The sequence below is a fragment of the Procambarus clarkii genome, unplaced genomic scaffold (genome assembly GCF_040958095.1).
Source record: "Procambarus clarkii isolate CNS0578487 unplaced genomic scaffold, FALCON_Pclarkii_2.0 HiC_scaffold_151, whole genome shotgun sequence".
NCBI classification, from domain to species: Eukaryota; Metazoa; Arthropoda; class Malacostraca; order Decapoda; family Cambaridae; genus Procambarus; species Procambarus clarkii.
In genome coordinates, this window is record NW_027189184.1 from 825997 (window position 1) to 853488 (window position 27492).

Consider the following 27492-nt stretch of genomic DNA (forward strand, 5'->3'; position numbering starts at 1 on the left):
TGAATGAAAGTGGAGTTTTAATTTTTCCAGTCATAATCAAGACTGGGCCGTGTTTGCTGGGGAATGTAGCACAGGAGAGAACTGCATCACACCGGGACTGTACGCAATGGTTGGGGCAGCCGCTGTTCTCGGTGGAGTCACTCGCATGACGGGTAAACTTTATTTACACTGTTATAAATTGTTGACACATGTATCTTAGATATCTTAACATTTATATTCTTAAACAAAAAATAATCATTTACTATGTTAGTCAGTGTTTGTGTGTTTACTGATAACTCATAGATAATTCTAAATTATAGTCTCCTAAATAATTTTAACTTTATCCTTTAGTTTCATAGTAATGCTCGTGTTGTCATTGACAAACCTTGTCAGATTTGTATTATAATATGAAACACATATTCAGACATAATTTGCTAATCAGTATTCAGTTATGCACTCAAATGCTACAATCCAGCTTTAACTAATTCAATTCAGTACATGTTATTTAAATAATACAAAGCAGATGTTGTAACAATATCTCAAAATTGAATTACAGTTGCCAGAATGATTCTTACAAAGTAGAACATAATAACACTACATTATTAAGTATGATATTTAGAAATATCACACAATTAGTTTTATTTCCTCCCAAGTATCACTGGTGGTGATCATGTTCGAGCTGACGGGAGGTGTGCGCTACATCGTGCCCCTCATGGCTGCAGTCATGGCAAGCAAATGGATTGGAGATGCATTTGGCCGTGAGGGTATTTATGACGCTCACATCATTCTTAATGGATATCCGTTCTTGGATTCCAAAGAAGAGTTTAGTCACACCACCTTGGCACATGATGTCAAGAAACCAGGGTCAGTAATTGTTATATGCTTATGTTCTCACACTTTCTGAGTAATGTTACTTCACTCTGCATGCAACTGTATGTAACCTGGCAGCATTAGACGTTTGCCAAACAATAATAATAATAATAATAAAAGAGCTCCTCACAACCAATAATCACGGCTCCTACGGATTTTCTCACTGATACATCATGTTAGTGTGATTTCTCTCTGTACATTGAAAGAGGAGCATCAGAGGTAAAACATTCCTTCCTCTGAAGCTCACACGACAGACCCAAAGTGCATTGGGGGATTGTGTGAAACCCGAGTTCGGCTTCAGTAGAAGCCTCGGGAACCTTCGTGGGATCATAAGAACCCCCAGGTTGCAATCCTTTTGACCAATATGTCGTGGCCTAGTTGTCTGGAGTGTGGTCTGGGAATACCCAGTGCATGGGTTCAAATCTTCATCACGGCTCCTACATATTTTCTATTGATACATCACTTTAGTGTGATTTCACTCTGAATAATGATGATAATCAACAACACACAAATCACACTAATGTGATATATACTGTACCAATGAGAAAATCCACCAGGGCTATGAGGTGGCACGAACCTACGACCCCAGCATTGCCAGTCACATACTCTACCACTGGAGTATGCTTGTGGGTCATACGTAAACCTAATCACCGAGTGCTTTTGGGTCATACTTAAAAACATGGACTGGCTTCAATACTTCCTGGCCTAGACTCCAGACTTCCTGTGATTTCAGTAGAAATCCAGTTGTAGTACTTGTACAAGCGACGGTGGTCCAGTGGTAGAGTATGCAAACAGTTTTGCAAAATCCAATGTTAAATAAGTATACAATGATATTCCTGGCTTGTCTTAATTTGGTAGGAGAGTCAAGTTCAGAGAGATACTCTTCATCTTCTCAACTTGATGAAGTGAAGGTGCAACATTTTTGTCCTGCTGGGATTTCTCACCAAATTTGAATATAAATTCCTGTTTCTAGTACAGTGACACCTCGGCTTACGAATGCCCCTATTTACGAACTTTCGGGTTACGAGCCCAATTTCTTCGTAAAATGCGAATCGGGTTACGAGCTTTGCCTTTCTGAAACAAAGTTTGTTGATATGCTTATGGCCGACCTAGCGTGTGGTGCATGACGATCGTGCCTCAGTTTACCAGTGCTTTCCGCCTAGTGACAATCATACCTGAATTCATACCTGAAAGAATTTCATCTTTTTTTTCGGATTTTTGGGGTATTTGAACATAAAATTTTATATATCTCGCCATAGTCCCAGAGCCAGTGGTAAGGTTCAAGCCAAGAAAAACACAGTGAGAATGACCACAGAGGAAAACAAAAGATGATTCGTAAACATGAAATGGTATCAGGATTGTTGTTGTAGAGTCCCTTCTTCATTTATTAAGAAAATGATTGCAGTATGAGAAATTGCAAAATTTGGCTGAAAGTGTCACACAAATCAAGCTGCAGCAGGCCATTGTGTTAACTTTATAATGACAATGTGATGTCTACTTCAAACAAGTGTTACAATGTAGGGAAAAAGAAGTGTCGCTAGACAGGTTTTTAGTGAGAAAACCAAGCGGTGAGCCACAAGCAGGTCCTAATGGTATGCAGGATACACTCTGCCAGAGAGTGTATCCCAGAAAGTCATCACTCCCTGATGTTATAATGGAAGGGGACTCCCCTTCCAAACCCAACTCCTCTCTCCTCCTTCCCCCCTCCTCACCATCTTCCATACGCCAACGAGAGTCATCAGTAAAGGTAAGTAATAACTTGTACGTACTTTAGTACTGAAGATTTGGGTGAATAGGTATAAAATTTACTTTGAAATTAATATTTTGGTGAGTCTGGAACAGATTAATTCAATTTACATTATTCTTATGGGGAAATTCCCTTTACTTTACAAATATTCGCTTACAAACCGTCCCTGGGAACGGATAAAATTCGTAAACTGAGGTACCACTGTATTTTAAACATGAACCTAATGATTTGATCATCACTACTATTCTGTTTCCCAATTCCACAAAGAAATAGAGGAGCAAATAGAAAACGAAAGATACAAAAACAGACAATTCATTGGTGTATCATCCACAATGTGCAGCAGCATTACAGAGAACAAGTACTCTTACCCCAGCAATATAACACACAAAGAAGGAATCAGAGAGCCACAACCCCGATCCCTACAACCCCGGAGGGGAGTGGGGAACCCTCCTCTAACAGTGCAATAGCCACAGGGAGTGCGGCACCCACCCCCACATTCTACCCCAACAGCACCCTACCTGCCCCCATTTCCTGTCAGCCCCCCACCAAGTACCCACCTAAGGCACCCTGCCCCACCCAACCCCCTCCTCCCACACACCCTCCTCCTCCCACTCCCGCCTCCCCCCCAGGACCCCCCGTCTTCCCATCCCCCAAGCCCTCCCTTCTCCCACATGCCCTCCTGTCTCTCCCACCCCCAAGCCCTCCGTTCTCCCCTGCCCCACTAGGCCCCCTCACTCTCCCCCACACCCCACCTAAGCCTTCCCCTCTCCACCACTCCTCTAAACCCTTCCCTCTTCCTCACCCACCTCAGCCTTCCCTTTCCCCCAAGCCCTCCCCCCTTTTCTGCCTCCCAAACCCCCCCCCCTTCTCCCCCATCCTCCAAGCCTCTCCTTCCCCCACGCTCCCCCAACCCTCCCCTCTCACTCTTCCCCCCTACCCTCCCCTCTCACCCACCCCCTACCCTCCCCTCTCACCCACCCCCTACCCTCCCCCTCTCACCCACCCCCCTACCCTCCCCCTCTCCCCCCCCTACCCTCCCCTCTCACCCCACCCCCTCACCCCCCTCCTCACCCACCCCCCTACCCTCCCCCTCTCACCCACCCCCCCTACCCTCCCCCCCCTCTCACCCACCCACCCAACCCTCCCCCTGTCCTCTTCGCCCCCTTCCTCCCCCCTACCCTCCCCCCTCTCACCCACCCCCCTACCCCTCCCCTCTCACCCCACCCCCCCTCCCTCCCTCCCCCCCCTCTCACCCACCCCTACCCTCCCCCTCTCTCACCCACCCCCCTCCCCCTCACCCCCCCCCCTCCCCCCTACCCTCCCCTCTCACCCCCCCCTCTACCCTCCCCCCTCTCACCCACCCCCGTTACCCTCCCCCCCTCACCCCACCACCCTTACCCTCCCCCCCTCTCACCCACCCCTGTTACCCTCCCCCTCCCCCCAACCCCCCAAGCCCTTCCTCTTCCACCAGTCTCCCCGTACCAGATCCTCCCAGCTCCCACTCACCCCCAGATCCCACAGGTCACCCCCCCCCCCAGAGGAGAAGCAGAAGAGAGTCAGTTTCAGGGTAATGTATTCGAGCATAGATGGGATCACAAGCAAGGCAAGTGAACTAAGGGAAAGGGCACAAGAAGTGAACCCGAATGTAATCGGACTCACTGAAACAAACCTCTCAAGAATCATAACGAATGCCGTATTTCCCCAGGAGTACACAGTAATAAGGAAAGAGAGGGAAGGTAGGGGAGGAGGTGGAGTGGCCCTACTCATGAGAAAGGAATGGAGTTTTAAGGAGATGGCTATACCGGGCTGTGAGGGTTTCAGAGACTACATAGCAGGCACCATGACAATAGGAGGACCAAGAATAGTAGTAGCAGTAATATATAACCCTCACCAAATGACAGAAGACCCAGTCAAGAGTATGAAACCAACAACATGGCAGTTAACACTATAATTGAGAGGGCAGCCTCTGCTACCTGTAGAAATAGATCCCACCTGCTCATCATGGGGGATTTCAATCACGGAAGGATTGACTGGGAGAACAAGGAACCGCATGGAGGCGAGGATACGTGGAGAGCCAAACTATTGGAGGTGGTGACTAGAAACTTTTTAACCCAGCATGTCAGAGAACACACAAGTATGAGAGGAAATGACGAACCAGCAAGACTCGACCTAATCTTCACTCTGAACGACTCCGACATAAGAGAAATCGGTTTTAATACCCCAGTAGGAATGAGCGACCACACTGTACTGGTGTTTGAGTACGTGATTGAAGAAGGGTTATTGAACTCGAGGAGGGATACCGAAAACAAAAGGTTAGCATACCGAAAGGGAAATTATGAGGAGATGAGAAAATTCCTAACAGATATAGCATGGGAAACAGAGCTCAGGGGAAAGACGGCCCAAGACATGATGGACTACATCACGCAGAAGTGCAAGGACGCAGCAAACAAGTTTGTCCCAGTCCAAAAGGAAAACAGTGAAATGAAGATGAGAAACCCATGGTTTAATCAGAAATGTAGGCTAGCTAAGCAGCAAAGTAAAAGGGCATGGAGAAACTATAGGAATAATAGGACACTTGAGAGCAGAGAAAGATATCAGAATGCCAGGAATGAATATGTCAGGATGAGAAGAGAGGCAGAAAGACAATACGAAAATGACATCGCAAGCAAGGCAAAGACTCAGCCTAAATTGCTGCATAGCCACATCAGGAGAAAAACAACAGTAAAGGAACAGGTTATGAAATTAAGAATAGGGGGAAGAAGGATTCACTACAAATGACAAGGAAGTTTGTGAGGAACTGAATAAGAAATTCCAGGAGGTCTTCACCTTAGAGCAAGGAGAAATCCCAGAGATAAGAGAGGGAATAGCTAACCAGGATCCACTGGAAGAGTTTGAGATTACCAGCGGGGAAGTAAGGAAGTGTTTACTGGAGTTGGATGTGACAAAGGCTATAGGCCCAGATGGAATCTCCCTTGGATACTAAAGGAAGGAGCAAGAGAACTGTGCCTACCACTCTCCATAGTGTACAACAAATCACTGGCAACAGGAGAACTGCCAGATATTTGGAAAGCAGCTAACGTAGTCCCGATATACAAGAAAGGAGATAGACAGGAGGCACTGAACTACAGGCCAGTGTCCCTAACCTGTATACCATGCATGCTGATGGAGAAGATTGTGCAAAGAAAGCTAGTGGAACATCTGGAGCGAAAGAACTTTGTAACACAGCATCAACATGGGTTCAGGGATGGCAGGTCCTGCCTCACATGGTTACTTGAATTCTACGATCAGGCAACAAAAATCAGGCAAGAAAGAGAAGGGTGGGGATAATTGCAACAATTATCCAATAGTATAATGTTGCAATTTTCTCACATGGAAATTTAAATAAATTGTAGTTGGTCCTATAGTCAGTATCTAAGGATCTACAATACTGAATTGCTATAATTTCCTTTGGAATTTACTTAAGGTTACATAATTATTCTTGAGCTCCTGTGATGAGAGTGACTGGCAGGAACCCGTGCACAACCTCAGCTGCCAGGTATTGGTGGCTGGATAACTTGGAGTTGGGGCTGTTTTCCTCTTAACAACTCCTCCTGTATTGTTTGACTAGTTGTCTTCATTTGTTTTTTCATTAAAATCTTTACTTTGTTTCCTTATTCCTGGTACCGTGAGTGGTTCAAAGTACCACTCCTTTAGAAGCATCTAAACTCCTTGTATGAGGAGTTTAGATGCTTCCCTCAAACCAGATGGTTGCCTGGTTGCCTTACAGGTCGCGTAGGTCCAGAGACGTGGTTTGTTATAGAGGCTCTGTTGTACTAGTGCATGAGCTCCAGGGAGCTACTTTTAACATAGCATTTCATTACACTCAACTCTGTTGTCTGGGGGGGCGAGCCCCTTGTGGCTTCCTTAAGCTACCATACTGATATAGTGCCAGACTATTAGGTGCCATCAGTCGTGGAGGTGTTCTTTACTTCCGGGCACCACAAACCTGAACCCGGTCCCTTCAAAGAGGCAAAAAAATAAATGTGCAGTATAACACAAACATTTGTGTTATACTCCTGTGTAACACAGGAGTTGGCTGCATCAACCTTGTGTCAACCTGAAGAACCCCAAGAAGCCAAATGCCGCACCAACCATGAGGTTGGCACGACGTTTGGTTTCTTGAGGTTCGGATCTGCCCTTTCCGATGGGGGGCAGCTGGCTCTTTTTGCCCGCGATTCGTGGGGTTTTCAGGTTGTTTCTTCCAGTCTTTGGTGGCGTTGGGCGGCCCTTCCTCCTATCGAAGGGTCAGGTCTAGGGGGGCCGGCCGCTTCCCCGTCCCTCTGTTGGGTCATCTCGGAGAGGCTTTGCTTGGGCGTGATCGAAACGACCTTGTCTCTCAAGTTGGTTTCCTGCATGTTTCCAGTTCCAAAACGGGACCGTGCGGATCTCTGGTACATTCTGGACTTGTCTCGTCTGAACCGGTTGATTCCTTGCACCTCCTTTCGGATGACCATATTGTCCGAGGTCCAGCTTCTTCTCGAGCCGGGCACTTGGATGATTTCCATGGACCTCAGGGACGCTTATTGGCATGTTGCTATTCATCAGGGGTTCAGGAATTGGTTGGGTTTTGTGGTGGGGCAAAGACACTTTTGTTGTCTTCCCTTTGGCTTGAATCTGACACCTCGCATTTTCATGTGTTTAACCAGGGTCATTGTGGCCCATCTGCGTCTGCTAGGTCTTCAGGTTTTGGCCTACTTCAACGACTGGTTGGTGTGGGCTCCCAGCTGGTCTGCTTGCCAGGTTCATTTCCAGCGTGCCAGGTGCGGGTCCCTTGTGAATTGGTGGAAGTCCCAGTTGGTTCCGTCCCAAGTTCGGACTTGTCTGGGCCTAGTGTGAGACTCTCAAACTGCGTCCCTTTTGTGGCTTTGCTCCGATTGTGGTCCTACCTTCAGCTGTTTTTGAGGGGTACCTGGGTCACTAGGCGGTTCATCGAGCAGCTGTGCAGGAACCTGAATTTTGCCATGCTGGTTTATCTGCTGGGCAGGGTTTGGCTTCAGAGGCTGTTCTGGTATCATTAGGGCAGTCTCTTTCACCACTCTCGCAATCGCTGGGCATGTTCTTTGGTGTCCTTGCGTCCGTTGCTTTGTCTCTGGCTTCCTCTTTAGGATTTTCAAGGTTCGGTGCCATGGCATCTTCCTTTCCTCTCACTCAATGTGTTCACGGATGCCTCACCCATCGGTTGGGGTTCTGTGACCAGCTCTCACCAGGCCGGCCAGGGGCGTTGGGATTTGTCCTTCCTTCGGGTTCACAGCACAATGCGGGAGTTTGTGGCTGTGTGGCAGGTGCTGCAGCGGATTCGGCTTCCTTGGGGCTCTGTGATCCGGCTCTATACAGAGTGCTTCCCTATGGTTCATTGTCTCAAATGGGGGGGAAGGGGTGTCTATGCAGTCCATGGCTCTTTGGGGTTGTAAGTTTAGCTCTCTGTGCTGTTCACATTCAGTGCGTGTCCAACATCCTGGCAGACAACCTGTGGCTCTTCATAGAAAACCAGCGTTGAATTTAATGAAGTACCATTTTCTGGGCAAGCCCCCGAAGCTCCCTGACACCCTCCATCCCTCCGGCCTGCGATTTTGCATCATTAAAGAACTGAGTGGGCAGGGGGGGGGAGGGGGGACTCTAATGAGCAAGAGTGCTAGTTGAGTGAAGGGTTGCTGGTTTGCTTTTTTTCTGGGGGAGTTCCTTTGCTCTTTCTGGACGTACTTCGCAATTTTCACAAAACTGTCGTTTTTGTTTCGCCTGTCTTTCTGGGTGCCTTCCCTGGTCGATGGCAAAATATGACATACTTGAAATGTAAAGTGCTCATAGGCCATTGCTCCCTGCACCTCTCTGAGGGGAGCAGGTTCTGGTTCATGGTCCCAGTAGACATAAGGACTCCTATGACTGATGACCCCAAATTAATAAAGCACTATATCAGTTGGATAGCTTCATGGAGCCTCCGGGGCTCGCCCTGATAATGGCGTTTCATTACATTCAACGCTGGTTTTTTCTTCTACCCTGTCCGACATCCAAGTAGTAGGGCATCATTTCTTCCCTCCTTCCTATCCCAAATCCTTATCCTCATTCCTTCCGAGTGCTATACAGTCATCATGGGTTAACACTTTCTCCTGATAATTATGTTGCCTTACTGTTCTTCCAGTGTGGGATCCCTTGCAGATTAAGGATTGATGGTATCATACTGTGGAGGGCTGAAATATAGCAGCAGCACTTTACATTTTTTGTGGAACTCTTTCACAGTAATGAAGCATGTGTTACTAGTTTTGTATATGGTTTATGCTGTAAGTTATTTATTAATAAAAGTAATAATGAGGTTCTAAAAAATTGTCATGAGGTTCTATGAAACCTGATCATTTACAATTGGTAATGTCCTGAATGTACTCTACAGGAAGAACGAATCTTTCTACGTAATTACACAGGACAGCATGACATTGGATGATGTAGAGCAACTTCTTCGGGAGACAGATCACAATGGGTTCCCTGTGGTCGTGAGCAGGCAGTCTCAATACTTGGTTGGCTTTGTTGCCAGACGAGACTTAAATATTGCCATCAGTAAGTAAATGGGCATTGGCCAGTTCTCCTCGTATGATATGTTATTTAAAGAAGTATGTTTGTGTCAATACAGGCTTCTCACCAACCTTGAATATTTAACAATATTTTTCAATTTCATTAAGTTCAGAGAAAATTAGCAAAGGAAATTAAAAAATTTGAGGGTATTAAATTTTTCTGGATGGTTACGTATGCATGTTGAATATCCTGTTTTGAAAGGTACATTTTCCGTCTTGTTTAGTTTTCCCTCTCAGGAATGTTGTATACTTTGCACATTATGGGTAAACATATTCTTGATGCACTAATAAATTTTTATCTAAAGAAAGTAGTGTCAAATGTACATGACACCTTTCTGGTCATTATATTTGGTCGGTCCCTCAGCATGATCCTATACTCCCTTCTGGTACACAGAAAAGTGCTTTCATTAAAAAGAAAGTTTGTCCAGGCTCTGCTTGCAACACAGAGTTCATGAGCTGTGCCCTGGCAAACTACCTTTCTACAGCAGGTCCTACCACTGACCAACAACAGGTCAGTGTCAACACCACTGCCATATCCTCTCACATATTCCCTGTTGCTGTAGATGGCAGAGCTAGAGGAAACCTTCAAATACAGAGAAGCTAATGAAAGAAGTACTAGGGCATGAGTGACCGAATATGCTACTCAAGAAAGTTCCTTTGGAGTTATCCCACTTGGTTGCTGCTTAAGACAAATCTTAGTTGAAGTGCCACATACTACAAGAAGGATGAGGCTTACCTGGGCTGCAGATTGGTGTTTAGGAGATGTATAAGAAGAAGCTGTAGGAAGAACAGCAGCTGAAGCCTTGATATCTGGCCCTTAAGAGAAGAGAGTCAATAAGATGAGTCTGCCCAAGGCACACATCCAGGTGCATTTCCAAAACCCTTGTGCTCTGATGTCAGCAAAAGACATTGCTCAGTGAGTGTCGAGAGTTATTTTCCCTGGACCGTTTGGGAATCTTTCCCCATTTGAGACCTTCATCACGTGATGTTGTCTTTGCCCTTGGGGTAAATCGGAGGTCTTGGGCTTTCCGTCTTGCCCTGGGTAGAGGAGTGTTATTGGCTGGGTGGGGTGCACTGTGGCTGGCACAGCTAGCTTTACTTCAACACAGCGGCCATGTTTCTCTCTGATTGCCAGTTTGTTTGTTGTGTGTCGTCAGTGGGTTTTCTTTTCATTTTCTTTCTGGGGGGGAGCCCCTACAGCTCCCCGGAGCTATCCACGGCTGATATGGATACCCTAACTATTTTGCATCAGTCGATGTGGGTGGAGTTTTAGGCCTACCGGGGACCACGAGCCAGAACCTGGCCCCCTCAGAGAGGCACGGGGAACAATGGCCGATAGAATTGCACATGTGATTTGGAGCATTCTATATCTGCCATCGACCGGGACAGGCACCCAGAAAGGTAAGCGCCACAAAACAAACCCCTATTCTGGTTAACAACAAAAATCGACAAACGAGTGGACAGAACTCCCCAAGAAAAACGAACTAACAAGTATGACGTCACACGAGCCACGCCACATGTCTGCGCAGCTCCCCCCCCTCCCCGGGAGGGAGAAGACGGAGCCCCAGACCCCCGCGCCGGCGATCCCCGCCCCAGTTCCTTGGCTGATGGGATAGTGCATGGTCGTGTGGCTCCAGCTCCGGTCTTGTCTCAGTGCTGTGACTTGTTTGCAGTGCTGCTCTTACGGTGGTCGTGTGAGCTGGGAGTAGTATTCTCAGGTACTCGGGCTGCATGTGCTTAGGGTCATTTTCCCTGAGTGCCCTGTAATTACCACCTTTGGGGCTTGGGGTTGCCTTCCACAAGTCACCTTGGGTCTACCTCTGTTGGCTTTTCGCTGCTTGGCGTTTGGCTGCCCCGAGTGTTTGGGGGTTTTCCTCCCTTGTTTACCTTGGGGTAAGTGGTAGTTACAGCACTGGTGGGGCGCAGGGTACTGCATAGCTAATTTTCACCTATAACAGCGGTCGGCTCTGTTCCCTCTGGGTACGTTGTCCACTTGTGTGGTTTTTCTTTTATATTTGTTTTTGCCTGGTAGGGGGGTCTGCCTTGTGTTCCCCCCCCCCCCTTATATTAGGGTTGTTTGTGTGGTGGCACCCCCTGCTTCGCCCTCGCGAATGGACACATCCCGTGGGTTCAGCTTTAGCTGTCTCAACTTCGTGTTGGCGAGTGGTGCACCTACCGCTTCCCGGGTATGTCCTCTTATTTTTTTAGGTGGTCTTTGGTGAAGTAGCTCCGGGGAGCCGTAGGGGCTCCCCCAGAAAACCAGCGTTGAATGTAATGAAACGCCATTTTCTCGGTGAGTCCCGGAGGCTCCCCAGCACCCTCCCGCCCTCCGGTCGGCATTTTTTCGCGGTTTTGATATCCAGCCTCAGAACTGAGGCGGGGGTCTGTGGCTCCCCCTTCCCCCTCCCGAGGAGGGGGGAGCTGCGCAGACATGCGGCGCGGCTCGTGTGACGTCATGCTTGTTAGTTCGTTTTTTTTTCGGGAGTTCTGTCCACCCGTTTGTCGATTTTTGTTGTTAACCAGAATAGGAGTTTGTTTTGTGGCGCTTACCTTTCTGGGTGCCTGTCCCGGTCGATGGCAGATATAGAATGCTCCAAATCACATGTGCAATTCTATCGGCCATTGTTCCCCGTGCCTCTCTGAGGGGGCCAGGTTCTGGCTTGTGGTCCCCGGTAGGCCTAGAACTCCACCCACATCGATTGATGCAAAATAGTTAGGGTATCCATATCAGCCTGGATAGCTCCGGGGAGCCTCCGGGACTCACCCAGAAAATGGCGTTTTATTACATTCAACGCTGGTTTTTTATTCACTGGCATTCTCACCTTGTTTAGACAGAGGAGGTCTGCTTAGCTCCTTATTAGGCAAGCCTAGGTTGTGTTGGTAGTCATCCTCTATTTCTCCCGAGGTTTCATACCAGCTGTTGGTAGTTAGTTTGCCTGCTACCTGACAGGGTTCTACCAGCTTTGCTAGCTCCTGTGCCTGGGCTTCCAGTAGGGTGCTCATTCACCCTATGGGCCCTGGAAAACCCCATGGGCTTGGTCGTATAATGGCTACTTCTGAGGCCGCTCTTGTCTTGTGCGAAGTCGAGGGTTGTTTGTTGCTCTTGCCTCAGGGAAACCATCATCCGTACTGCCTCCTTCACACTGCCTGTTGGGTCGGGGACACCACTGACCCAGAGTTTTGCAGGCCTTGTTCCCCCACTTGTACTTCACTTTACCCATTCCTTGCCTGGTGATCTCAAAGATCAGGCAGCGGCTGCATTGCATGCTTGATTCTCCTTACTGCAACGAGCCAGGTTGGTTGCCCGGTTGGTGGCCCCAGAAGCTGCTCCACTTGGGTTTTAGGGCCCAGGATTTGGGGGTGTTGGTCGCTTTGACCTTGGTTCCTTCCTCGCCACTGCTTCCTTCCCAGGTGGGCATGATTCGCTCTGTTCCTTCCTCTCCCTGCTTCTGACTCTTGAATGTCTGAGAGTTTCGGAGTCAAGGCGGGGTTTTGCTCGAGTGGCTTTGGGGGTTGCCCCTTCCAATTTGTCTGCGAAGGTGGTCGAGTCAGATTTTCCCGCTGAGGCTTCTGGGTCAACCCAGTGGACTTCCTTCTTGGAAGCTTTTCCTCTGGATGCCACCTTTTCTTCAGGGGTGGTGGGCGTGGAAGCCTCTGCCCTGGGGCCTGTGTTTGGGATTCTCGGAGCTTGGTGGGAGTCCTCTTGGAGCACTTGAAGCACAGGGGCAGCCCCCAGAGCTGCCCCTGCTTGGGTCCTTGTGCGTTCTGGGCTGGGGTTGTTGCTGCAGGAAAGGGAGTTTTTGTCCCCCTCTTCCCTTTCTGAATTAGTTTTAGCATATTTGCTGGTGTGATTTACCCACCCTCACGTCAGGTGCATCCATCTTTTACTTGGATGTTTTATCTGGGGGAAAAAACAAGCGTTGAATGTAATGAAATGCCATTTTCTGGGCGAGTACTGGAGGGTTCGGGTCACTTGGGGCTTTACCATCCGGCTCCGGACTGTTCTCTGGTGGTTCATTGCCTGAACCACAGGGGTTCTCTTCGGTCCTTGCCTCTTGGGGTTGGTTCCTTCGAGTGGCTCATCTGCTTGATTCTCAGGGTTTGGCTTTCTGTGCAGTTCATGTCCTGAGAGTGTCCAATGTCCTGGCAGAAGGGTGCCTTGTTTTGTTTCTAGGGAAGATATTTTGATTTTCTGTGGGGAGCCCTTACAGCTCCTTGGGCTTATCAGGCTCAGTATGTTATTAGACTGGGACATTAGCTAAGGAGTTTAGACCTACCAGGGACCAGTGCCAGAACCTGGCCCCTTCAAAGAGGTTTCAGGGAGCAATGGCCCTGGAAAAGCCCCCTTGTGGTTGGGGTTTTCCTTCTCTGCCATCGACCGGGGTTAGGCACCCAGAAAGGTAGGCATAACAAAACAAACCCCACATGGTAAAAAACTAAAACAGAAAACCAAACAGAGAGGTAGAAACTCCCTACAATCCCAAGGAAACAAGCAAACATCACACTTTACTGCCACGCTGATCATCTGCGCAGCCCTCCCCACCCAGAGAGGGGAAGGGGGGAGCCCCGGACCTCACCATGCTGGCTGCCTAGCATCACTTCGTACGCTAATGTCAACCGGGATAGACGCTTCTCTGGCCTCGGTTTCCTAGGCGGTGTTTGCCTTTCGTGGTGTTCACTGCCGTGTGTTGGGTTGTGCGGTGGCCAGGTGTTCCTCATCAGTACCGGGGCTGCATGCTCTTAGGGGCTTCCTTCCCTAAGTGCCCTGTGAGTACTGCCCCTGTGTGACAGGGTTATCTTCTCTGGGGCGTTCGGGAACCATTCCCGTAGAGGTTCTTGCTGTTCGGCATTTGCCTCACCCTTGGGGCCAGCTGGGGCTTGGGGCCCTTGTTTGGCCCTGGGTAGGGACTGGTATTGTGCTGGTTAGGGCGTCAAGGTGTTGCGCGACTTGCCACCTAAGCGGCGACTGGTTCCTGTTGCCTCTGGAGACAGTGTACTTTTGCTGGGGTTTTCTTTTTTTTTTTCATTTGCTTGGTAGGGGTTCTGCCTAGTGTGGCTATTGTTCCACTGGTAGTGTTTGGTGGCCCTCTGCTAGGCCCCCGTGATTGTACACGTCGCAGGGGTTTTCAGTGTTGTCCTCTACCCCCTTGTTAGTTTTGGGTTTTAACCGGTGAGCAACACCTTGCCCGGGCTTCCCGTAGTTGTTACTCTACGGGCCCTGGAAAACCATCAGGGCTCGGTGGACCGTTGAATGTGTCTTCCGGGTTCCAACCCGTCTTGTGCAGGTTCGTTGGTTGCTGTGCCCTTCTCTCCGGGTGACAGTCGCCACTTTTACCTCCGTCATGTTGGATGTTGGGTCCCGGACTCTTTGACCCGGAGTCTTGCGAGAGAGATTTTCTGCTTGTTCTCCAGTACTCTCCTGATGTTATTACTGTTGAGAGTATAGGCAGCATCCGTGTTGCAAGCTAGGTTAGGTTGCTGCAACACGCTAGGTTGGTTTCCCACTCGGATGCCCCGGGGCCGCCCAGTTTTGGTTACGTGCTGTTCGCCCCTTTCCCTCCCTGTTCCCGGCTCCGGACCGTCTGCGGGTTTCGGGGTCGGGGCGGGGTTTAGTTGGGGCTGAGACTCTGGCGGTTTCGGGGGCTACCTTGTTCGGGTTGGGGATGGAGGTTTTTGAGCCTGTTCCTCGTGCCAAGGCTTCCGGGTCTTACCAGCGGCCCTTTCTTGCTGCCTTTCCCATGGACTCTTCCTTTTGTGTAAGGGCGGAAGGTGTGGAGGATGGCTCTGCCCTGGGGCCTCTGTTGCAGGTTCCCGGGGCTGTGGGAGATGCCTGCTAGCAGTCCTGGTGCTGTTTGCCCCTGCCTGGGGTTTTCTGCTTCAGGGCGGAGTTTTTCGCCGATCTAGTATGCTTGCTTCCCACTTTTGCTGGTGTGTTTTCGTATCTTTCGCGTCGGTCACAGCCCCCTGTTCTGGTGGCCATTTTCTTTCTGCCGGTTTCCCGGCGTGGCCACCAGGGCAACGCAGCTGTTTGTTTACATGCGCCTGGGTGTGCAAGCGTCTTGGGTGAGTTTTTTCTCCTCTTTCAGGGGTTTTATTCTCCTGTTGTAATTTCTTTGCTTTTCTGGTGTTTTCTGCCCTTCTTCTGTTCCTCTGGGAACGTTTGGATGTTGGTTTTTACACCGGATTTTCCGTTTTCTGTCTGTTTTGGGTCTGGGCCCTAGGGTTTGGGCTCAGTGTCCCTGTCCGTTTATGCTTGCTCCCACACCTTGTCCCTCGGTTTTCGGTCTGTTTTGGCCGTTTCCTTGGGGGTTCTCTCTGGGGGCTGTGCCTTGCCTTTCTGTGGTGTATTTCCGCCGGCAAATGTGATGGTTTGGGCTTCCCGCGTTCAATTCCGGGTTCCTTTGGGTTCTTTGGTTTCGTTCCGAAGGTTTCATCCTCTTGGGATCCTTTGTGGGTTCAAGGGGTATTGTTTCCTCATGTGTAACCCTGTTCTGCCTTATGGGGTTCCGGGGTCTTCTTGGCTTGCAGCCTGATCTTTTTGGGTCTTGGCATGTGTTGTGATCTCGTGCTGGGGCTTTGGGTTTTGTGGTCGAGGTGGGCCTTTTGATGCAGTTTTGTGCTTCTTTGTGCCTTCTTTGCCTGACCGGCGTGGTACTCTCTGCCCGCTGGTCGGCTGCTAGTATTTTTCTTTTCACGTGTGTGTGTGTGTGTGTGTGTGTGTGTGTGTGTGTGTGTGTGTGTGTGTGTGTGTGTGTGTGTGTGTGTACGCACGTACATGTAATTACCTAAGTGTAGTTACAGGATGAGAATTACGCTCGTGGTGTCCCGTCTTCCCAGCACTCTTTGTCATATAACACTTTGAAACTACTGACGGTCTTGGCCTCCACCACCTTCTCACCTAACTTGTTCCAACCGTCTACCACTCTGTTTGCGAAAGTGAATTTTCTTATATTTCTTCAGCATCTGTGTTTAGCTAGTTTATATCTATGACCTCTTGTTCTTAAAGTTCCAGGTCACAGGAAATCTTCCCTATCGATTTTATCAATTCCTGTTACTATTTTGTATGTAGTGATCATATCACCTCTTTTTCTTGTCTTCTAGTTTTGGCATATTTAATGCCTCTAACCTCTCCTCGTAGCTCTTGCCCTTCAGTTCTGGGAGCCACTTAGTAGCATGTCTTTGCACCTTTTCCAGTTTGTTGATGTGCTTCTTAAGATATGGGCACCACACAACCGCTGCATATTCTAGCTTTGGCCTAACAAATGTCGTGAAAAATTTCTTTAGTATATCGCCATCCATGTATTTAAAAGCAATTCTGAAGTTAAAAAGCATGGCATAGGCTCCTCGCACAATATTCTTTATGTGGTCCTGAGGTGATAGTTTTCTATCTAGAACTACCCCTAGATCTCTTTCTTTATCCGAATTCTTTAAAGATTTCTCACATAATATATAGGTTGTGTGGGGTCTATGTTCTCCTATTCCACATTCCATAACATGGCATTTATTAACATTAAAGTCCATTTGCCAAGTGGTGCTCCATATACTTATTTTGTCCAGGTCATCTTGAAGGGCATGACAATCATCTAAGTTTCTTATCCTTCCTATTATCTTAGCATCATCAGCAAACATGTTCATATAATCTGTATACCAACTGGTAGATCATTTATGTAGACAATAAACATCACTGGTGCAAGAACTGAGCCCTGGGGCCTCGGGGCCCCAGGGGCCTCCAAGGGGCCTCGTAGCCTGGTGGATAGCGCGCAGGACTCTTAATTCTGTGGCGCGGGTTCGATTCCCGCACGAGGCAGAAATAAATGGGCAAAGTTTCTTTCACCCTGAATGCCCCTGTTACCTAGCAGTAAATAGGTACCTGGGAGTTAGTCAGCTGTCACGGGCTGCTTCCTGGGGGTGGAGGCCTGGTCGAGGACCGGGCCGCGGGGACACTAAAGCCCCGAAATCATCTCAAGATAACTCAAGAAGATAACCTGTGGTACTCCACTTGTGACATTTCTCCAGTCTGATACATTGCCTCTGATTACTGCCCTCATTTTTCTATGTCAGAAAATTTTTCATCCATGTTAAAAGCTTACCTGTCACCCCTCCAATATTTTCCAGTTTCCAGAACAACCTCTTATGTGGAACTCTGTCGAAAGCCTTTTTTAGGTCCAGATAAATGCAGTCAACCCAACCATCTCTTTCCTGTAATATCTGTGGCTCGATCATAGAAACTGAGTAAATTCGATACACAGGGTCTTCCAGATCGAAAACCATACTGTCTGTCTGATATTATATCATTTCTCTCCAGGTGTTCTACCCATTTAGTTTTGATTAGTTTTTCCAATACTTTCACTATTACACTTGTCAATGATACAGGTCTATAATTGAGGGGGTCTTCCCTGCTGCCACTTTTGTAGATTGGAACTATGTTAGCCTGTTTCCACACGTCTGCTACGATTCCTGTACACAGGGATGCCTGAAAGATCAGGTGAAGTGGAATGCTGAGCTTAGATGCACCATTCATTCATGCTCAGAACCCATGGTGAAACTCCATCTGGGCCAGCTGCTTTGTTCTTACTGAGCTCCTTTAGCATCATATTTTCCACTTCATCTCTAGACACCTCTATCCGCTCTATGTTGTTCTCTGGAATTCTTATTGTGTCTGGTTCTCTGAAGATTTCATTTTGTACAAACACACTTTGGAACTTTTCATTTAATGTTTCACACATTTCCTTTTCATTTTCCGTGAATTTGTTTCCCATTTTCAACCTCTGGATATTATCCTTTACCTGCAATTTGTTGTTTATGAATTTGTAGAATAGGCCCGGTTCTGTTTTACATTTATCCACTATCCCTTTTTCAAAATTTCTTTCTGCCTCTCTCCTTACTGTCGTAGTTATTTCTCACATCTTTGTATCGCTGGTATGTGTACACGTGTGTGTGTGTTTGTGTGCGCGCACATGTGTGTATATGCATGTGCATACGCCCATGTGTGTAATTACCTAAGTGTAGTTACAGGATGAGAGCTACGCTCGTGGTGTCCCGTCTCCCCAGCACTCTTAGTCATATAATGCTTTGAAATTACTGATGGTTTTGGCCTCCACCACCTTCTCACCTAACTTGTTCCAACCGTCTACCACTCTGTTTACAAAAGTGAATTTTCTTATATTTCTCCGGCAGCTTTGTTTCGTTAGTTTAAATCTGACATCTTGTTTTGAAGTTCCAGGTCTCAGGAATTCTTCCCTATCAATTTTATCGATTCCTGTTATTATTTTGAACGTAGTGATCATATCACCTCTGTTTCTTCTATCATCTAATTCTTGCATATTAATGCCTCTAACCTCTCCTCGTAGCTCTTGTCCTTCAGTTCTGGGAGCCACTTAGTGGCATGTCTTTGCACCTTTTCCAGTTGATGTACAGTACTTAAGATATGGGTTGTGCGTGGTGAGGTCTGGGGCTCCCCCTCCCTCTCTTGGGGTGGGGAGGGCTGCGCGGATGATCGACGTGGCAGTAAAGTGTGATGTTTGCTTGTTTGCTTGTTTCCTTGGGATTGTAGGGAGTTTCTACCTCTTTGTTTGATTTTGTTGTAGTTTTTACCATATGGGGTTTGTTTTGTTATACCTAGCTTTCTGGGTGCCTAACCCTGGTCGATGGCAGAGAAGGAAAACCCCAACCATTAGGGGGTTTTCCAGGGCCAATTCTCCCTGAAACCTCTCTGATGGGGCCAGGTTCTGGAGCTGGTCCCTGGTAGGTCTCAACTCCTTAGCTAATGTCCCGGTCTAATATAACATACATTAGCCCGATAAGCTCCAGGGAGCCTCCGGGGCTCACCCAGAAAATGGCGGTTCGTTATTTCAACGCTGGTTTTTTACGATGTAGATTGCACAGGTTAACCAGACAGTGGTCTATTTTGATTCGCCTACCTTACTGGGTCCTTTCCCAGTCGATGGCAATTATGACATTTCTTAACTATAAAGTGCTCATAGTCCATTGCTCCCTGCTCCTCTCTGAGGGGACCAGGTTCTGGCTCGTGTTCCCCTGGTCGGCAAAAAGAACTCGGCAACTGATGACGCTAGGTTAGTATGGCACCTAATCAGTGATGATAGCTTCGGGGAGCCTCCGGGGCTCACCCAGAAACTGGCGTTTCATTACATTAATATATATATATATATATATATATATATTTTATATATATATATATATATATATATATATATATATATATATATATATATATATATATTATATATATATATATATATATATATATATATATATATATATATATATATTATATATACCAGATGGTTTAATTATTAAAGTGGTTGTTTGTGAGGTCAGGAAGTTTTGGTGCCTTCTGGCAAACTTGGACCCGAGATACCTGAGCCCTGCACGTTGCCTCTACAAGTCTCACTTGGTTTCGGTCGCTTCATCTTTTCCAGGTGTCACTGGCTCCTGGCCAGCCCTCTACCCACCTTTGCCATGCAATCAGTGATTTGTTGGGCAAGGGGGGGTGATCACGTGACTCGCTTTGAATTGTGTCCTGTTTCATAACTATTCCCAAATAGGACTCCTTTCTGCCATGCTACATCCTCTCTTGACTTTACAAGTTTACATTGTCCAACATTCTGTATGACCACCATGTCCGTAGTTGGCAGCCAGTCATGGCTTATTTTCATGGATCTGCATGATGCCTATTAGCATGTTCCCATCCAGCCATAGTTCAGGGACTGACTGAAGTTCTGAGTGGGACTCCTTGCTTGCCATTAACAGGCAAGCAAGGATTCAGCCTGGCACTCAATTTCTTCACCAGTTTATCCCTTGCCAGGAGGTTGGTTCTTTAGATATTGACTCGGTTTGACTTCCTTGTCAACCTGGAAAAGTTTCAACTGGAGGTATTCCAGGCTCTTCAGTGCTTCTGTCTAATTTTGACAGAAGTAGATGTGGGTTCCAGCCAGAGATCGTCACAGCTCCCTGTGACGATCTCTGGCTGGAACCGAGGCCGGCTTCGAGTAATAATTATTAATTGTATTATCGTCATAATAATAATTATAATAATAATTGTGTTAATTGATAATTATTATTCTTCCTTCTGCTGGGTCATGAAGAAAGCCGGCCTCGGGGTGAAAGGGGGCTGTGATGATCTCTTTCTGAACCCTTAGGTGCTGGACTCAGTTGTCTAGCTCTTAGGAGTCGTTCAGCTCTAGCTCTGCTTCAGGAGGCTGGCGTTGTTTTTGCCCCTGCTGGGGTGGTTCTTCTCTGGCCCCGACCACGTCGGTCTCCGGGTTTGGAGTCACTGTATCTTCTTTTACCAACCTCGAGGTAAACTCCGAAACTGGAGCCCCCTAGGGCAGTTCGTTATTGCCTTCAACCTCATTCTGACAGTTCCTGCAAAAGCGCTGGAACCAATCGTATTAGCGTTTGCCTTTCCATTGGAGACTTGGCGCTGTGGAGAGGGGAAACCTGCTGCATGGGTGACAGCTTCTCCCTCGTATCAACCTACCCTGGCTTTGCACCCTGTAGAGGCCTCTCCTTACCAACAACCAGAGTGCAACTGCATAGTCTCCTGAGACTGATGGATGCCTACTACTTGATGTGGTTTGCCCTGCCTTCCGTCGTGGATATGCAACACATTCCTATCTCAGGAGGTGGACCTGTCTGCCTAGTTTTTTTATCGCCTGGTTTCTTTGAGGCCAGGAGATAATATGAGGTGACTTAAAAGGCATTTTACAAGTTTTTAGCACTTCACCAGATTTCTTTGTTGGTTGCAGTGTTCCTATCCTTTCTTTTCTCACTTAGTTTATTGAGAACTGTCAGCTTATTCTGAATGCTGTTGTCTTGGATTGTTTGGCTGTAGCAGAGCCTCTCTCTTCCTTGAGTTTGTTCCTGCTTTATTATCAGAATATTGCTACAGTTCTCTCATTGGTGTCTTTGCCAGCCATTATCTACTACACAGTTATTACATAGATGTGAGTTATTTGAACTGTGAATTGATGCACAATTAAATTTTGTCTTGCCATACTGCAAATTTACTCCAAGATTAAGCACAGTCCTTGCTTGGTCTTGAAGAGTTTTGATAAACTCGCCTATTTCATCTTAAAGCATATTGATCTGTGTGTGTTGGTTGGCCTGAGGCACATCTGGTGACATGTGAATGTCTATTTTAATTACATCTCTTTGGCCCGGGTCTATCTGCCCAAGATAGATTGTTGATACAGGATGTAATAGTCTCTCAAGCTGACTTTGTCTTTCATACCTTCTTAACATTTTTGTAGGCAGTCATGTTAAGCAATTCTCACAAGGTGCCTAAGTAAAGTAGGCATTTTAATTTAAAAAAAGTGGTCTTACCACTGTTGTATATCTGGTCTTTTTCTAGTTTTATTGAGTTTTTTCAGGTAAAAATTTCAGGCTGGAACATGTGCACAAGCATATGCTGGAAGTGGCATAAGCTTAATAAAAATTCCTTTCTGGGGAGTCCCGGAGGCTCCCCGGAGCTTACCAGGCTGATATGCTAATGTCAGACTTTGGCATCAATCATGTGTACGGAGTTCTTATGGGCCTACCGGGGACCACGAGCCAGAACCTGGCCCTCTCTAGAGAGGTAAGGGGAGCAATGGCCTATAGAAACCCCTGTGTGGTTGGAAGCATTCTGTGTCTGCCATCGACCTGGTCAGGCACCCAGAAAGGTAAGCATCCCAAAACAAACCCCTATTCTGGTGAAAATTGCAACCAAAAATCGAACGAGTGGATAGAACACCCCAAACAAAAACGAGCAAACTAGTATGACGTCACCCGTCATCGCGCCGCTGTCTGCGCAGCTTCCCCCTCCCCGGGAGGGAGAAGGGGTAGCCCCAGACCTACCACGCCAGCGATCCACACCCCAGTTCTTCGGCTGATGCTAATGGCACCGTTTGTGTGCTCCGGCTACAGTGATTGGTTCAGCACTGTACCTGGAGTGTGGTGTCTGTCTTCTAGTTGGTGCGTGAGCCAGGAGTGAGTCTCCAGTACTCAGGCAGCATACGCCTAGGGTTACCCCTAGGTAACCTGTAAGTACTGCCCTTGGGGCTTGGGGTTGCCTTCCACAAGTTCCTTGGGTCTTGGTTCTGCTAGGCCGTTTTCTGCTCGGTTTTTGGCCGCCCTTTGTGTGATAGGGGGGTTCTGTCTCCTTTGTTCGCCTTAGGGTAAGGGGCAGTTTGCACTGGCGGAGCGCAGGGTGCTGCGCAGCTTGTTTTCACTAATCATAGCGGCCGGCTCTGTTCCGCCTGGGTACGCTGTACTTTTGCGGGGTTTTCTTTTTCTTTTTGTTTGCCTTCCTGGTGGGGGCTCTGCCTTTGGTTCTTTCCCCCTTTGTGTCGGGTTCTCTTCCTTCTTCTGGTGGTTCTCTCAGCTAGGTCCCTGTGAGTGTACACGTCCTGGGGGTTCAGCTCTTAGAACGTTGTTTGGTAGCCATGGGCGCCGGTTAGCAGTACCCTGCCTGGGATTACTTGAGCACGAGTCCTCTTATAAAACGCTCGGGACCCTGGGAAACCCCTAGGGGAAGTGTGGGCCCGATGGATGTGGCCCCGGAGGCCCCCCCCCCCTCGCTTTGTGCAAGTTCGAGGGTTGCTCTGTCTCCCTTGTCTCAGGGTGACTCTCACTGTTTTGCCTCTGTCTGCAGCCTGTGGGGTTGGTGACACCTTCGGCCCAGGGTCCTGCAAGTTTTGTTGCTTGTTTGTGACTCGGTTACCCAGTCTTATGTTGACTATGTGGCTGCACGCTGCACGGGCATTACACATTGGGTTTTGGTGGCAATGCGCTAGTTGTTTGCTCCTCGGAAGCCCCGAGGCTGCCCCGTTTTGGTTGGTGGTCTTGTCGGGTTCCCCCCCCCCTTTCCTCCCTACATCCGGGTCTTTACTGTCTGTGGGTTCGGGGTCGGGGTGGGGCTTCCTTGGTTTTGAGACTCGGTTGGTCTCGGGGGCTTCCCCTTCCGGGGTAGTGACGAGGGCATTCGAGCCTGTTTCCTCCACCCATGTTGTAAGAGTCTGCCAGTGGGCTCCCTTCCTTGGTGCTTTTCACGGCTGCCCCGGTTTTTTCTTGAGGCTGGGGCTTTGGGGGGACAGCTCGGCCCCGGGTGGGTTCCCGGGGCTGGGCTGACGTGGGGGGGCCTTAAGCCCCGTTGGACCCCGCCGGGGTTTTTCTACCCCTCTGGACGAGGCTTGCGGTTATGTGGAGTTGGATTTTTCCTTCCCCCCCACCCCTCTCTGCACGAGTACTTGGGCGTCAGCCCCTCCCCAGGCTCAGTTCCTTGTCCATTATGCCCAATGCTTCCGTCCTGTCGGTGGGTGCTTTTCTCCGTTCTTCGCCCCTTTTTCCTGGGACGGAACTTCTCCATCATGTCCCCCTCTTCTTGGGGTTCTGCATGACTTTTGGTCTTGGGTGCGACTGGGTTTTTCTGTGCCTTCGTCCTTTGTGTTTGCTTCTATGTGTTCTCGAAGGTTCGGGACGGTTTTGCTCGTTCCCGTTTTACTGGTACGTCTGTCGTCGTTCGGTGAGGCTTCCCTCCGGGCCTTTCTAGGGCTTGTTGGTCCTATTCCGGGCATCTTCTTGGTGTTTTGGCCTTCTCGTTTTTTTGTTCATATCTCTTCTCTCCGTGCTGTGTCTCGGCACTGCTCGTTTTCCTTCCGTTCTGGTCCGGGATGCCAGATTGGGCTACTTGTAGCCGGTTGGGCTCTTTGTCACCATGTTGGGCTACTGGTAGCCCGCTTGGGTTCCGATTCGGTTCGTTGTTTTCCTTACATGAGCCGGCTAGGTTGTTGTTGCTTCCTTCTTTTTGGCTTCTGTTTCCATGAGTTGGCCTGTTTCTTCAATGGATCGCTCGGGATACGACCCGTTGGGCTACTTTTCTGTTCTGTTGTTGGACGGAGTAGGATGGACCTGTGTAGCCCAACCTGTTGGGCTACTTTTCTCTCGTGTCCTGCGCATTCGCCGTGGGAGTTTGTTTTGGTTCAGGGTGGTGTGCACATGTGCTGGTGTTCTGCGTCCATTTTCTCTCGAGGGGGGCTTCGCCTCTCGCTCTTATCATTCTCCAGTCTGTGCCCCGTTGCTCTTGGGGGTGTTCTGGAGTGCCGCTATGGGGAGATCACAGGGTTTTCCCCGTGTTTTTGGGTGGGGGTGCCTTCTTCGCCGTTCCCCTCCTCCTCTTCGGCATGAGCAGCTCTGGCCTGCCTTCCGCAGGCAGTGCTCCCGGTTTTCTCAGCTATGGGTGCACGATACCCTGGCTGCCTCCAGCGGCTCCATTTTCATAGGCTTGCGTCATGGCCGTTCCGCGCCTATGTTCTGCAGGTGAGTTGGTGCTCATTGTGCTCGCCTAATTGTGCTTGCGGGGTTGGGCTCTGGCTATGGTTCCGCCTCTCACCTGTCATTCGACTGACGTGCGGATTTCTGAGTCTCCTGGGCTCTCTCGTCTTTACACTTGGAACTGTGTATGGGGTCAGCCCAGGTATGGGCTGCCTAATGTGCCTTGTCGCTGCCTAATGTGTTCCATCTGTTACCTGTGACACTGCAAACGTTTCTTCTAACGACCCTGTGGCTCGGTTGGGTTCTCGGTTTCCACCTGTGTCCCCTTGTTTGTGTGCCACCCGTGTTACAGTTTATCTTTATCTACCCTGTCACTTCCTCTGGGAGTGTGGTGACGTTTTGCTGCCGTTTTGATACTGCGGCTGCGTGTGGGAGTATGGTTGTGGTGTTTTGTTTAGCCCTTCCGTGCTCCTTCTGGCGCCTTCCTTGTTTGGGTTTTTTGTTCCCTTGATTTTTCTGGGGCCCTCCTTCCTTGCTGTGCTGGGCTTAGCTTTTCCATGTTCCTTGGATTCTCTGTCCTAACCTCGTTGTCCTCGCCTAGTTGTGCTGGCTGGGGATGAGCTTTGGCTCTTCGTCTCGCCCCTCGCCTATCATTCGCTTTCTGTACAAGTTCTAGAGGCTACTGGGCTCTTACCTGCACTGGACACTGGGTGTGGGGTTGGCCTCCGCCACTTCCCTTCCTCATGCATTCCTCTCATCTTCCTGCTTCTTTCTTGTCCCTGGCCGCTGGTGCTGGGGCGTTTCTGCTGGTCTTTTTATTATTTCCTCCTTCACACTGTTGTGTGTTTTGTTTGTGCCTTTTGGCCTTCCTGTTGCCAGGTTTGGATTCCTGTTTTCCTGGCTTGCCCTGCCTGTTGTTTTTTCAGGGTCTTGCGATGTCCCTTCTCTGGTGTCTCACGTCGGACTTGTGGTTTCCGATCCCCCTGGCGAGCTTGCTCGCGTTGGGGAGATTTCTGTTCGGCAGACGTTCCATCTCCTCCTTGCCGGCTTGGGCTTCCGACTCTGCTTCCTTGGTGGTCGCACCCGAGATCTTCCTGCGGCTCCGCTTCTTCCTAGGCTCGGATGACCCTTGGCAGGGCTGATTACGTTCTGCCCCAGGTATCTCGCGTCCGTTGGTGGTCAGGTGGCTTCGTTTTTGGTGTCCCACCTGTGTGCTTCTTGGCGGCAGTATGGGGTGTTTTGGCGGTCCTTCCTTTTCCTTTGGTCCCTTCTTCAGTGGCTGCGTTTGTTGGCGTCGGCTTGGCTTTTCTGCTGGGGGTTGGGGGCCGTCGACTTGCCGCATACTGTCGCCTCGTTTTATGCGGCACTGGCGGAGCCGCTTCGGCTTGCTTTTGGACTTTCATCTGCACCGTTCGTAAGCTGTCTCGTGGTTGTTTCACCTCCGGCCTGTTCTTGCGCCGCTTGAGCCGTCCTGGTCATTGGACAGAGTGCTCTCTTTTCTTTCTTCTCCTCGTTTTCTTGTGGCCCCTTCAGTTTCGGTTTGTTTTTCTATGCCTCTTTTCCGGTTGGCATTGCCCTCTGCGGGTCGGGTAGGTGAGCTTCATGCTCTCCTCCTGCGCAGGGGTTTTCTGCTCCTTCGGTCGGGGTGATCGGTTTGGTCGTCTGTTGCCTTCTTCTTTTCTGGCGAAGAATGAGACTGCTGCTTTCCGGAGGGGTCCCTGGGTTGTTGTTTGCTTGATTGATTGGGCCGAGGGTGCATTTTGTTTTTGTCCGTTTGCGGCTCTCCGCCGTTATTGGCATGCCACGGCTTCTGGGTTCGTGGACACGCTTTCGGTTGCTCCGGTTTCCTTCTTCCCTGTTCGAGGGTGCGGGTCTCCCAGGTCGTCCGCAGGGTTCGTACGGCTCTCCAGCCTGTGGTCTATCTCCGTGCCCATGACGTCCGCAAGTTCGCGGCTCTTGCCGCCATCTTTGGTACTGTGTCCTGGGAGAACGTTTGGGCACGGGGAATTTGGCGGTCGAACAGGGTCCTTAGCTGCTCGTTAACTTGTACACGTTCCTGGGCCCAGCCGGGCTTGTGTCGCTTTGGTCGGTGGATGCGGCCTGTTGTCTCGACTTCGGGTTGAGTAGTGTGCAGCGACCGCCTCCCGGGTCAGTCCCTATTCTTTTCCTCTGTGGGTAGTTAGCTCTGGGGAGCCATAGGGGCCTCCCCCCAGAAAACCAGCGTTGAATGTAATGAAAAGCCATTTTCTGGGCGAGTCCTGGAGGCTCCCCGGATTCCCTCCCTCCCTCTGGTTGGCGTTTTTTCGCGTGTTTTGACATCCAGTCTCAGAACTGGGGTGTGGATCGCCGGCGTGGTAGGTCTGGGGCTACCCCTTTCCCCTCCCGGGAAGGGGGGAGCTGCGTAGACAGCGGCACGATGACGGGTGATGTCATACTAGTTTGCTTGTTTTTGTTTGGGGAGGTCTATCCACTCGTTCGGTTTTTGGTTGCAATTTTCACCAGAACAGGGGTTTTTGGGATGCTTACCTTTCTGGGTGCCTAACCCGGTCGATGGCAGACATAGAATGCTTCCAACCACACGGGGGTTTCTATAGGCCATTGCTCCCCTTACCTTTCTAGAGAGGGCCAGGTTCTGGCTCGTGGTCCCCGGTAGGCCCATAAGAACTCCGTACACATGACTGATGCCAAAGTCTGACATTAGCATATCAGCCTGGTAAGCTCCTGGGAGCCTCCTGGACTCACCCAGAAAATGGCGTTTCATTACATTCAACGCTGGTTTTTTCATGTTATTTAATTGGTTACGGTTACAGATCAAGCCAAAAAGAACACAGAAGGCATAGTGGGAGAGTCAGTGGTGTTATTCACAGCATCTGTCCCATCGCCGTGGATGGGTCCTCCTCCTCTCCGCTTCCGCAAAATCTTGGATCTTGCTCCTATTACGATCACTGATCAAACTCCAATGGAGACAGTGGTGGACATGTTTAGAAAGCTGGGGTTGAGGCAAACTCTTGTCACTCACAATGG

General features: G+C 49.1%; 1 protein-coding gene across 1 annotated transcript; it reads left to right on the forward strand.

The window, feature by feature from the left end:
• LOC138361036 (H(+)/Cl(-) exchange transporter 3-like) lies at positions 1 to 27492 on the forward strand (the record flags this gene model as incomplete). The annotated part of the gene is made up of 4 exons (XM_069320502.1): positions 1 to 152; positions 633 to 843; positions 9018 to 9181; positions 27279 to 27492. Coding segments are annotated over exons 1-4 (635 nt in total), but the record flags the coding sequence as incomplete, so codon positions are not given.